Source organism: Alligator sinensis, unplaced genomic scaffold (genome assembly GCF_000455745.1).
Source record: "Alligator sinensis unplaced genomic scaffold, ASM45574v1 scaffold1133_1, whole genome shotgun sequence".
In the NCBI taxonomy this organism is placed as follows: domain Eukaryota; kingdom Metazoa; phylum Chordata; order Crocodylia; family Alligatoridae; genus Alligator; species Alligator sinensis.
In genome coordinates, this window is record NW_005842285.1 from 853,413 (window position 1) to 866,478 (window position 13,066).

At 51.7% G+C, this 13,066-nt stretch overlaps 1 protein-coding gene across 2 annotated transcripts in view; it reads left to right on the plus strand.

Annotated features, from left to right (window-relative positions):
* Positions 1-6: 6 nt before the first annotated feature.
* Positions 7-13,066, plus strand: part of GLI2 (GLI family zinc finger 2) — a 104,602-nt gene continuing 91,542 nt past the window's right edge. For both annotated transcript variants that reach the window (XM_014521990.1, XM_025209354.1), the window contains exon 1: positions 7-95. In XM_014521990.1, the coding sequence (XP_014377476.2) occupies positions 37-95 (59 nt within the window). In that variant the 5' untranslated portion in view covers positions 7-36. The remainder of the gene's footprint in view (positions 96-13,066) is intronic.

Below are 13,066 nucleotides of genomic sequence, written 5' to 3' on the forward strand. Positions count from 1 at the left end.
ATTTTTCCGCCCTTCCATGCTCCTTTGCCAATTGACATGCGCCACCAGGAAGGAAGATACCATTATGAACCTCACTCCATCCATGCTATTCATGGGTAAGTCTTCTATATGACGATAGCATTTACCTGTCCGCCAGGTGTATCATACGGCTTGATTAAAGCATGCAAAGGGCCGGAAGATCCTGTGATGTCAGGTGCAGCATTAATGTATCAGTCAGCTGAGGTTATAGGAGCAGGAAAGGTCCCAGCTTTGTTTTTGTGGTGCGTTTTACCCTGGGCCGTTCCTGACTCCACCGTGGCTTAAATGTCTATTTTGGTCCCTCGGTTTCAGAGGTCTGAGGTTCCTCTCTGTCCCTACATCCACATGAAAAGTAAATGAAAAGTTTCTTTGCCCACTCTATTCCATATGGTTTCATGGGACTACCGGCATGGGATGCTATATAAGTAATGTGAAAGTATAATAAAGAGACAAACTTTCAAGTAACCCATAGAGGTAGAGTGATATCCGGGTTGTAGCCGTATTGGACTAGAGGCAAAAGGAATCAGGACTCGATGTAGAGTTGATATCTTTTATTAGATCAATTTGATTTTTGCATATAAAAAAATCTAGTTGATCTAATAAAAGTTACCACTTGTACCGCGAGTCCTGATTCCTTTGAGGTAGAGACAGCCATGATCCACGCAGGAGATGGCTAAGCTCTGTTTCAGGTTCAGCGTTGTACATGCCTTGCTAAAGGTCTGAGCTGTGCGTTTCTCCTCTAGGTCATGCCCAGAGCAGGGCAGGGAGCTGTCATCCCTCCCGCCTGGGTCAGAGGAGGAGGAAGGTCTAGCAGCGCTAGGTTAATTGCCCAGGATGTGGATCCCTGCTCTGCAATAGATTATCCTCGTGACACTTTGCTTCTCTCTGCCTCGCTAGGTTGTTCATAACTTGTGATAATAGCGAGCCCCAGCTTTGCAGCAGTGCTGTTAGTCTAAACACGTTGAAGACTGAGGGGCCCAGATACCGGAGCGATTTAAGTATGTAAGAGAGAGATCGCCATATCTGGAAGCTGTTGGACAGACTTTGCCATGCACGGTGCTTTCCAGTTGCATTTAAAGCAGGGAGAGCTGTGGAGTGACAGAGCCTGGGATTTCTAAATATCTTAATAACTTGCCTTTCATTCTTTTGTGGAGTATTTTTTTTTTTATTAGTAGCCCAGGCATGCATTTGGTTTCCAAGTTTTGTGCTTCCTACTTTAATTTCTTTAGTTACGGAGCGATAGTGAGGCCACCAGCTTTCTCTAAGTGTGATCAGGGCTTGGAAAAGTCCTGGCTTGTGAGTGTATAGTTTTCTCTAAGGAAGGGTTTTGCAGACAAGAGTTTTTCTCTTGGTTCCTGGTCTGCAATGTTTCCAGGCCCATGCCACCTGGGGAAGGAGGAGCTGCTGGAAGATTGGGAACAAGAGTTGACGCGGTTGTACTGCAGCTGCGGACCTGCAGACAGATGGCCGAGCGGGGCATGGGGAAGGGGATGGTATTGAATTGCTGCACTGCTGTGTAATGTGCCAGTCGAGCGCTCGGGATAAAACAGGCCTCATTTGTTGCTCCATGTCTGTAGTGGATCCCTGTGGAAATTTCAGCAGGTGATATTTGGTGAGAATGGTTTTTCCTCCTGTGAAAAATGTGGAATTTCAGCATAAACCTGAACTACTATTTTTTTCCCCAGAAATGTTGCCTCGCAGGAGTTGTAGCTCAGTGTCTTTAGCTGCCCATGTTCCTCTCCAAGCCTTGCCTTGCTCCAGGCTTAGACTGTATTCTCCACGGTGACCGCGGAGTCCCTTTTTCGTAAGAGGAAGCAGTGCGTCCTGGGAGTCGCTGGAGGGTCGGTCCTACTGTATAGACTCGTGCCTCAGGACTTTAATAGTGAAAAGCAGGCTTTGAAATAAGCTCTGAGAAGTCACCCACAACAGAATTAGTTTTAGGATGGCAGCTTCTTTCTATATGGTACTTTATTTTGTGGGAAGAGCAAGATGGGCAGCGTGAAAAGGTACTTTGCCAGGAACCCTGGTGCCTTTCAACTTTATTTTTCCTTTCTCTCTAGTGTTTCTAAAGCCTGGGTCTACTTTGCCTCTGACAAGATGCACCTTGCTTTGCAGGGCTGTTTGCAGGTACCCGTCCCGAGGAAAGCAGTCAGTGGGATGCAGTGAAGTCTCGTGAGCTGGCTGAGTTGCATAGTACGGGGCTTTGTTCAGGTTCTGCATGATCATCTTATCCCAGAGATGCTGCAGGGTGACAAAATGTCCCTTGATATCCTCCCAAAGTGTCCCTTGATATCCTCCCAAAATGTCCCTTGATAGCCTGCTACTGGTAGTTCCCCCTTCTGGCTTGGCACTCAGCTTTGGGAGATGATCAAAGAGACAGGGAAACATTTCGCCATGGCGCATGTGGTCAACCAAGGCACCCTATTTATAAAAGGCTTTGCAGAAAAGGGCCCTGAGCTTTGCTTAAAACAACTAATTTGGAAACAAAAGAGCAGTTTATGCTTGTTAAGCAATGGCTGAGGTTGGCAAAGGAAATACTGAGAGGCGGTGATTTAAAGGTCTGTTTGGTACCGTGGCCAAAAGGCCCATGTTCGGATTCCGGATTTCCCATCCAGTCCAAATGCTGAGCTCCCTCTTACACCAGCAGTCCTTACCCCCTGTGTACCACCACACCATTATCTTCCAGAGGGCTTCTGCCAACGGGCTGGCCCAGTGGTCACCCCCCCATGCCATCTGTCAGTATTAGGCTGTGGCCAGCTTATCCATTTCTCTTTCTGCATCATCAGTGGATGTCTAGTTGTCCTGCTTAGGGAACAGCTACAGCGTTAATCCCCTCTTAAGTCCACGTTTCTTCACTGGCTGGGCACACCTGAAAAGTAATTCCAAACTTAGCAGCTGATTCTTGATCTTTCACCACAGTTCATTGTAGGCTAAATAATTAATTTTAATTGGATCAGGTCAGCATGGGATCCATAGGCACTGTCTATTCAGGTAACCTCCACCCGACTGAATGGCCCCCAAAACATGTCGTGTTCAGACAGGCAGGTGATTATTTCCCTTTTTCCTACTGTTAGTAAGCAGATATGCGAACAGTGGCTGCATTTGCCCTGTGGGGAGCGAATAGTCACCTGTTAGTATTTAGTGTAATGAACCATCCAAACAGAACTGGATGCTCAATAGCTAACACCCTTTTTGTAAAGGGTCTTTCAGCTCATCGACATCCCTATAGTGCCCAGCACAGAGTAACGTCTGCAATATTATTTAGTGTACTGGAAACATAAAGAACTTGTTCATGGGTCTTAGAGGAGGAAATCTGGTCTCCCTTTGAAAATTCCAGCCGTATTAATCCCTCCTTTGGAGCTTGCTTTAAAGGGCTGCCTCTGTGGTGGAGAAGCGCTGAAGCTGAACAGCGGACCACCTCTATGCAGTGTGCTTTGTGCAAAGGTTTAGGAGTAGGTACCGGGTTTTAAGGAAATAACCCAGGCTGGAAAACACAATGCACTCCTATTGGGTTTGTGTGTGTGTGTCTGTACCGCCACCTTCTGCTGGGATCCAGACTGCCAGGTGTCCCAGGCCCAGTTCCACTAACACTGAATGCAGCTCTTTAAACTGCCAGTGGTAAGAGCCTGTGTTTTCGGGTATGAGTAGGAGAGTTGTGTCTAGACGATCATCACTTCCAGGCTAGGGACAGACCTTACACATAAACCGGTTTAAGTGATTAGAAACTGGTTTACACTTGTAACAGAACAGAAGTTCAGTGCACTTCAACCAGTTTCAAAATGGCCGAAACTGGTTTAAGATAAACCTGGTTGAGTGTAGTATCAGACATTACTGATTTGGGTCAAACCGGTTTATGCAATTTCTGTCCCAGATCCCTTAAGTTAAACCAGAGTCCCCCAGCATCCCAGCATGCTTTTCAGCCCTGGGCTGAGCTATGCTGTCTGCTCCAGAGAGCAGGGCTGGCCCCACCCCTCTGCTGTGTAGCTGAAGCAGGGCCAGGGCCATGGCCTGATGCTGCCCCAGCATGGCCTCCTGAGGCAAAGGGGGGCAGGGAGGGGACTTATTTCCCCCTCCTTCCCCTCTCCTACTGGGGATGACAGCTGGGGTCTGCCAGCCCATGTCAGCACCCCCCTTTCCCCCACATGCAGCCTGAAGCAAACAGGGAAAGGGAAGGGGATTTAATCTCTCCCTCCATCCCCTGTCCCACCAGCAGCCTGGGTCAACCTGGCCAGGGTGGAGCAGCTCCTGTCAGCCACTCCCCCCTCCCAACTCCAGTGGCAGTGGAGGGAGCGTGATCAGAGTCAGCTGGCATGGCCTTGCCATCTGCCTGCCTCACCTGGGGCTGCGGCTGTGGAGCTGAGCCGGGCCATCCTGCAGGTGCTGCTGAGCACAGGTGGAGGGTCCAGCCAGGGCTGGGCTGTGGGGGCTGGGTCATTCCCAGTGGGCTGCGGTTGAGGCTGGGGCTGCGGTTGAGGCTGGGGCTGCGGTTGAGGCTGGACAGTCAGATTGCTCCTGGCTTCCTGTGCCCAAGCTGGGCAGGGCTGTCATGGAGCCACAGCCAGCTGGGAAGCATACTTTCCAGTGGCTGTGGCTCTGTGACAGCTTGGCCCGGCAGCATGGATGGGGGCTGGCTGTGTAGCAGCCTGACTGGGCAGCTCGGAGGCACCAGCGGGCCCCGAGCCTGGAGACCATCCACCGCAGCTTCTGTCACACCCCTGTCCTGTGCAGCACCCAGCAGCTGCAGCCACATCACAAGCTGCAGGCTGCCTGGGGCTGGGTGGGCTGTTCTACCCCACTCGTCTCCAGCTGCTACTGCTGCTGTTGCCCCTGCCCTGCTGTGCCACACTGTGCTGCTCTGGGTGGGCAGGTGGGAGCTTCAGCCCAACGACTTCTGCCCAGCGCGTGGAAATCGGGCTCCAGCTCCAGCTGTCTCCCACCCACTGTGCCTGCCCTCAGGGGCTGCTCATTAGGTGGAGGGGGTAGAAGGCAGCCAAAGCGACATACACTGGGCAGAATCTGTGGGGCTGAAGCTCCTCTTGCCCCAAGTGGTGCTGTGCGGGGCGGCAGGAGCATGAGCTGTGGCAGGAGGAGTGGGGAGCACAACAGCCCTGCCAGACCAAGCCAGCTTCCCCTCACCTCCAGCAGCTACTCCCTTTCTCACTGCCACACCTGCCCCTGCTGCATTGCTCCGGGCGGCGGGGATGAGGGTGGGGAGAGCTTCAGCCCCGCAGCTTCTGCCTAGTGCATGGAGCCCCGGCTCCAGCTCTGGCTGCCTTCCACTCGCTGTGCCTGCCTGCAGTTGTTGCTCATCTTGCCAGGCAGGCAGAGTGCCTGGAAGGCAGCCAGAGCTCCATGCACTGGGCAGAAGCCACCCGCCCACCCAAAGTGGCTCAGCGTGGCAGGGGCAGGGGTGGCTGCGGCAATGGCTGCAGGAGTGGCAGCTGGAGGCAAATGGAGCAGAACAGCCTGCCCAGCCTCAGCCAGCCTGCAGCTTGTAATGTGGCTGCAGCCGCTGGCTGCTGCACAGGACAGCGGCTGTGGCAGGCAGCTGCCAGGCTCAGGGCCCGTCGGTGCCTCTGAGCTGCCTGGGCAGCCTACCACCCATCCAGCTCCCACCCATGCTGCCAGGCTGGGCTGTTACAGTGCTGCAGCCGCTGGGAAGGACCTTTCCTATCTGGCTGTGGCTTCATGGTAGCCTTGCCTGACTTGGGTGTCAGGAGCTGGGAGCAATCTGGCCATGCAGTCTTTGCAGCCCCAGCCCAAGTTGCAGCCTTCTGAGAAGGGTCTGGCCACTGTGGCCCAGCCTGGGCTGGCCAATCCATGTCTGCCCTTAGCAGCATCTGTGGGCAGCGTGGCTCAGCTGCATAGTTCCAGCTCCACAGCCCTAGCCCTGGTCAAGTAGCAGGGCCATGCTGGCTGGCTCTAGCCAGGTCCCCCATTACCCGAGCAAGAGTGGTGAGGAAAGCTGGGCAGACCCCAGGTGGCATCCCATGTCCACCTGGAGACAGGGAAGTTTAATCCACACCAGTCCCCGCTTCACCTGAGGCACTACCCCAGCCAGTGTCTGGCCTTGGGGACAAGTCTGGCAAGGGCTGCTCTGCCCTCCCCCTCTGGGCACACCCCAGCTGGGGTGCCTATGGGCCAGGGTGGGGGTTTAAACCCCTCCCCAATCATACTAAGTCCCTGCTGGGGGCCTGGCCATGCCCCCCCGGTCAGCTTCCCTCCAGCCTTGTGGTTGCTGCAGAAGGGAAGGAAGAGCTGCTTTAGCGCCCTCCGGCTTCTAGCCTGAGCCACTGCAGGCATGTGCCGGCATTTCTGGAATCAAAAGTGAATGTCTGGTCACTTGCAAATTGGTTCAATCTTTGCAGGTTAGGCCAACCTGCAAAGATTGAATGATTTCAGGCTCCAGCATTTTGAATGTCTGTCCCTAGCCCCAGAGAATCATAGAATCATAGAAGTAGGGTCAGAAGGGACCTTGTAGATCTTCAAGTCCGACCCCCTGCCTGGGCAGGAGGGAAACTGGGCTCAAGTGACCCCAGCCAAGTAGGCATCAAGCCACTTCTTAAAGACCCCCAGGGTAGGAGCCAGCACCACTTCCCTTGGAAGTTGGTTCCAGATCCTAGCTGCCCTGACTGTGAAGTAGTTCTTACGGATGTCTAATCTAAACCTACTCTCCAACAACTTGTGGCCGTTATTCCTTGTTATCCCGGGGAGCGCTAGGGGAAACAAGGTCTCCCCCAAACCCTTCTGGTCCCCCCTAGTGAGTTTATAGATGGTCACCAGGTCCCCCTCAGCCTTCTCTTGTGAAGGCTGAACAGGTTCAGGTCCCGTAGCCTCTCATTGTAGGGTCTGCCCTGCTGTCCCTGGATCATGCGGGTGGTCCTCCTCTGGACCCTCTCAATGTTGTCCACATCCCTCTTGAAGTGGGGTGCCCAGAACTGGACACAGTACTCCAGCTGTGGCCTGACCAGTGCCGCATAGGGGGGAGGATCACCTCCTTGGCCCTACTTGAGATGCACCTATGGATGCACGATAAGGTCTGGCTAGCCCTGCCGACTGTGACCCCGCATTGTCAGCCCATGTTCATCTTGGGATCAGTGATGACTCCAAGATCCCTTTCTGCCTCCGTGCTCTCAAGAAGGGAGTTTCCCATCTTATAAGTGTGCTGCTGGTTACTGCTGCCCAAGTGCAGCACCCTGCACTTGTCAGTATTGAAACGCATCCTGTTTTTGTTAGCCCACCCTTGCAACCTATCCAGGTCTTGCTGCAGTCTTTCCCTCCCTACTAGCGTGCCCACCTCATCCCAAATTTTGGTATCATCAGCAAATTTGAACAGGTTGCTTTTCACCCCGTCATCCAAATCGCTGATAAAGAAATTGAACAGTGCGGGCCCAAGGACTGAGCCCTGGGGGACTCCGCTGCCCACTTCCCCCCAGGTCAAATATGACCCGTCCACCACCACCCTCTGAGTACGACCCTTCAGCCAATTAGCAATCCATCTGACCGTGTAGGCATCGATGCGACAGTCGCCTAGTTTTTTAATGCGGATGGGGTGGGAGACAGTGTCCAGAAAGACTACATCCATGGCCAAAGCATGCTCTACCAGTGGTAAAAGTGACATTCCTGGTTACTATGGATTTATTATACTATGTTTTTTCTAGCTCTTTCATGCTTATTTCCCTGTCTCCTCTCGTTGCTACTGCATCTCATAGTTATTTTACCTTTTATCCTCTTTTTCATCCTCCCTGAGTTATTTCTCCTCTGCGGTCTTGTTCATAGTGCAGTGTGTATTGCTCTCTCTCCACTACCTGACAGTTAAAGCCAAGTCATCTAGGGTATCACAGTGGGGAAGATGATACAGACCTTAGACAGCATCCTCAAACTGTGCAGCTGTTGTGCATGGATGTTTTGGACTCTGTGGACATGGTTTGGACGGTTGGAATTTGTATTTAGCTGGTGCTAGGGAAAAACAGTATCATGTTAACAAAAAAAAAGTTGTGTCATGTATTCTCCCTCCAGAAAAATATGGTAAATGCTTGGAAGAAAAATGGAGTCACTGAGCTTTTGCTTCATGATTAATGTGATCAGAGCTTGACAGAGGGCCCCCAATTCATCAAGACCATATTCTAGCTGTCTACTTTCTTGGTACAGCCAAATTTATCTAATTACATGAACATTGCGCAGCAAATTAAGTGTAGTCTCATTTGTCGTCAGCCATGGAGTCTTATTATCTGCCTGCTGCTTTGTGTCAAAGGTTTGTTTCGTGATTGCTGGATGTGACATGGCTATACATTCCTCTTTATCATTGTTTGCATATAACCTAATGAGAACACCGGATATTTTATCATAGTTGTCGGGTAGTAGTCAGCCAGGTTCTGTCTAGCAGGACATAAAGAAGAGGATGGTCACATATGTGGCACTGTTTGTTTGAGACCTAACGCAAGGCTTAGAGGATGGAAAATTTGGTAACTAATAAAGGAACTGTGTAACCACCCTGGATAGCCATTATTCAAGTGCCTGGAAGACTTGCTCAGTGTTGGGTATTTTTACATTTCTATCACTTCCAAACTAAGGATCTAAATAATATTTTGAGGGTAGAAGAGTCTTCCTACTTTGTGAACTTCAAGTACATGGCTCCAAGTGTATAAGCAGGTCAAGGCAGGTAGCATCTCAGGAGGCACTTCTTTTGATTCAAGTTACAAGTTTTAGGCCAAAGAAATGCTTTGTTAGCCTTAAGATGTTCCACTTCTTCATTTTCATCCCTTGTTTTTGCTTTGCTTTGTGATGCACCAGCCATTTCATCCTTGCAAATAGTAATTGCAGGGGCCAGGCATTAATTGTGATCATATATACTTTGGCATAATCGTGGGGTCTGCTTGGGTAATCCAGAGACATCTCATTTTTGGTCAATTTGTTAGCTAGCAGTTGGTAAATATTTGACATTATGCATGATGCATCTTCTTTCTGATGCTCTAAAGCATAGTTTCTCAACCTGCGGTACGCGTACCCCTGGGGGTATGCGAGACACAGGCAGGGGGTATGCGGGTACCCCAACTCTCTCTCCCTCTCACCCTCTTTTCCTCTCTCTCTCACCCTCTTTTCCTCTCAAAACTATGGCAAAAAATTTGGTGCATCGCACATTGCACAGCGCTTTAAATTCCCCAGTAATAATGTGATTCAGCTCTCCTAGGTTTGGGCAACATCACCTCTAGCCCAGGTACATACTTGAATTGTGCACCCCTGGTGTAAAAGGTGGCAACCCTACCCACACCAGATCAGACATCTGTCCTATTATGGCCTTATACACACAGCCCTTCTTCCAACATATAGCACACATTAGTCTGTAAATATAAAATCCCCTGGAAAACTGAGTGTTGGGGTACTTATTAAAATTTCCAGAACTGAGGGGGTATTTGCTACTTAAAAGGTTGAGAAACACTGCTCTAAAGGAATCTCTGCAGCTGGTACGTGAGAATTCATTTCAGATCATCTAGAGCAGGCTTGTCCAACGTACGGCCCACGGGGCGGCCCTCCAAGCTGTTTTCTGAGGCCCGAAGTGCTGCGATGGGAAACAAAAGTAAACGCTGTACTTTCGTGTTGGGGGTGTGATGTGATACCGCTTCCTGTGAGGTCTGTGGATTCACAGCCCCAGGACTCAAGCCAGGGCTTTAGAGGGAGCGGGCTGATTCCCTCAAGCAGCTGCCTGAGGAGTACGTGAGTTTGCTTGTGGGCATAGGCGACTGATGCCTCCTGAGTCTGGGGGGCACCAGATCGCCAATGGGGGGGGGGGCGGTCCCCCAGCGGCCAATTGCTGACTGGGGAGGTCCCCGGTGGCCAATTCCTGAGCCACTGGTGAAACCAGAAGTGCACTTCTGGTTTCACGGCTGGCACTTCCGGGGGGTGCATGACCGATCCTAGGGGGTGTGCATACACCCGCGTGCACCCCCTACATGTCACTAATGCTTGTGGGGAAGCAAGCCCAGTTAGTGTGTGTGTGTAATTTAAAAAGGGGTGGGCAGCTGTGGGAGCCCGGCCCAGCACGTTGCAGTGCTCAGATAAAGGGAGGCAAGACTAGGGGAACTAGCCCCAGCTTGTCGGCATGCATGTGACCTAAACAGAGGGCGCGGGAGCCCAACCCAGTGCGCAGTGCCATAGCAATGAAGTTTGGTGCCCAGGGAAAAGCCTACAACAGCAGCCTACCCTTGCCCTGCGCACAGATCTGGGGGGGCACATGCCCCCCCCCCATGCTTGCCTGGGAGTGTACGCAGCACCAGGAGTGCCCTTCCCCTAGCACTGCGCCCCCTCCTTCCCCAACGAGTTGCCCACTGCTGCGTCCTACGTCCTGCCCTGGCTTGCTTCCCCTTGCTACGGCACTGCCAATGCGCCCATGCATTCACCCATGGGAGAAGTGTATTTGCTTTAGCCTACAGCCTGAGCTGCACGGCCCACTACACAGGGGCCGCAGGCCAGGGCAGTGTACATTGTGTGTTGCAGGGACAAGATGAGGGAACAGCTGCCAGCAGTGCAGAGACAGCTTGGCCAATGTGGGAGGACCCAAGCCATGAAGGACCCACCATGGTGCAGTGGGAGGAGTTGGAGATTGTGTGTAAATTCATTGTGCATAAAGGTCATTAGTAGTGTTTGTAAATAAGTATCCAACAGCTCCGGTTGTAAATATTAAGCAATTTATTTATTAGTGTTTCAATGTATAATTACTGTTTATGCTTCGCCTTGAACCTATACCACACCTGGGAGGTTATCAGTTTATGAACCCTGTAAGCACCTATGTAGACATTTTTTATATATGTAAGTGCCGCAGCGCTTGAGAAGTGCCCAGCGCTGTGACACTTGCAGTTGTATAAGTGGCGAAATGTGCGTTAGTGCTGAGCAAATGGTGGCAGCGCACTTTTGAACTAAGACACATAGAAGGTGCTTTAGTTCAACAGCGCACCGCCACCATTTTCTGTGCGCTGATGTGCGTTTTGCCACTTCTCCAACTGCATGCGATGCCCAGCTTGGACTCGATTTAATCAAGTCCACTCCGAATCAGTGGATCTCCAGCATGTTGCGGGGCCAAAATGTATGTTTATAAATGCCCCAAGTGACTATCTGCATACCACCAGTACTTCATAGTTTCATACTTTGGTAGGGTCGGAAGGGACCTGAGCAGATCAGCAAGTCCAACCCCCTGCCATGGGCAGGAAAGGATGCTGGGGTCAAATGACCCTGGCTAGGTGATTGTCTAGCCTCCTTTTGAAAACCCCCAGGGTAAGAGCGAGCACCACTTCCCTTGGAAATTGGTTCCAGCTCCTAGCCACCCTGACCATGAAGTAGTGCCTCCTGATATCTAGCCTGAACCTACTCTCAGTCATCTTATTCCTAGTTACTCCTGGTAGTGGTTGGGGGAACAGGGACTCTCCCATTCCCCAGTGGTCCTCCCTGGTAAGTTTATAGATGGCCGCCAGATCCCCTCTCAGCCTTCTCTTGTGGAGGCTGAATGGGTTTAGGACCTGTAGTCTCTCCTCATAGGGCCTCCCCTGCTGCCCCCTGACCATGTAAGTGGCCCTCCTCTGGACCCTCTCCTTGCTGGCCACATCCCTCCTGAAGTGCGGTGCCCAGAACTGGACGCAGTACTCCAACTGCGGTCTGACCAGTGTTGCACAGAGGGGGAGGATCACCTCCTTGGACCTGCTTGAGATGCATCTGTGGATACATGACAAGATCTGGTTAGCCTTCCTGACCGCGTCCCCACACTGTCGGCCCATGTTCATCTTGGAGTCAATAAGACTCCAAGATCCTTTTCTGCACTGACGAGAAGGGAGTTCCCCAGCCTGTAGGTATGCTGCTGGTTCTTCCTCCCCAGGTGCAGTACCTTGCACCTGTCAGTATTGAATCCCATCCTATTCTCATCTGCCCACTCCTCTAACCTGTCCAGATCTAGTTGTAGCCTGTCCCTCCCTTCTAGCGTGCCCACCTCTCCCCACATCTTAGTGTCATCTATGAATTTGAACAAGATGCTTTTAACCCCCTCATCCAAGTCGCTGATGAAGGTGTTGAACAGTGCAGGCCCAAGGACCGAGCCCTGGGGGACTCCACCACCTGCATCCCTCCAGGTCGAAAATGACCCATCCACCACCACTCTCTGGATGCGGCCCTCCAGCCAAGTAGCAACCCATCTGACCATATAGGCATCAACGCCACAGTCACCTAATTTTGTAATGAGAATGGGGTGAGAGACAGTATTGACGGCCTTCCTAAAGTCCAGAAAGACTACATCCACTGCGACACCTGAATCCTGGGATTTTGTGACCTGGTCATAGAAGGCCACCAGGTCGGTCTGACAGGACCTGCCTCTAATGAACCCATGTTGGTTGCCCCAAGCATAACCTCCCCTGCTGGTCCCTCGCAGATGTGCTCCTGGATAATATTCTCAAGGAGCTTCCCCAGGACCGAGGTAAGACTAACGGGCCTATAGTTTCCCAGGTCCTCCTTCCTCCCTTTTTTGAAAATGGGGGCCACATTGGCCCTTTTCCAGTCCTCTGGCACCTGGCTAGAGCTGTGCCAGGGGTACCGCAATGTCCTCTGCCAATTCCCTCAGCACCCTGGGGTGGAGATCATCTGGACCTGCTGACTTGAACAAGTCCAGCCCCACCAGAAGTTCCCTGACTAGGTCCTCTCTGACCCTGGGCCTGGCGGAGTCTCTCCTGAGTCTGTCCGTACTTATGGCGGGGGGGATGTCCCGGTCCCTGCTGAGAAAATGGAGGCAAAGAAGTTGTTAAAGAGATCAGCTTTATTGTCTGATACAACCACCAGATTGTCAAGTGTGTCCTGCAGGGGACCCATGTTACCCGGTGCTTTCTTTTTACTCCCTATGTATTTAAAAAAGGACTTCTTGTTATCTTTGATCCGGGTCGCTAGTCCCAGTTCCATCTCCGCCTTGGCCTTCCTAACAGCCCCCATACAGTCTCGAGCAATGCAGGTATAATCCTCCTTGGTGATGGCCCCTCCCTTCCACCAGGTATACACCTCCTTTTTGGCTTTCAGGGCT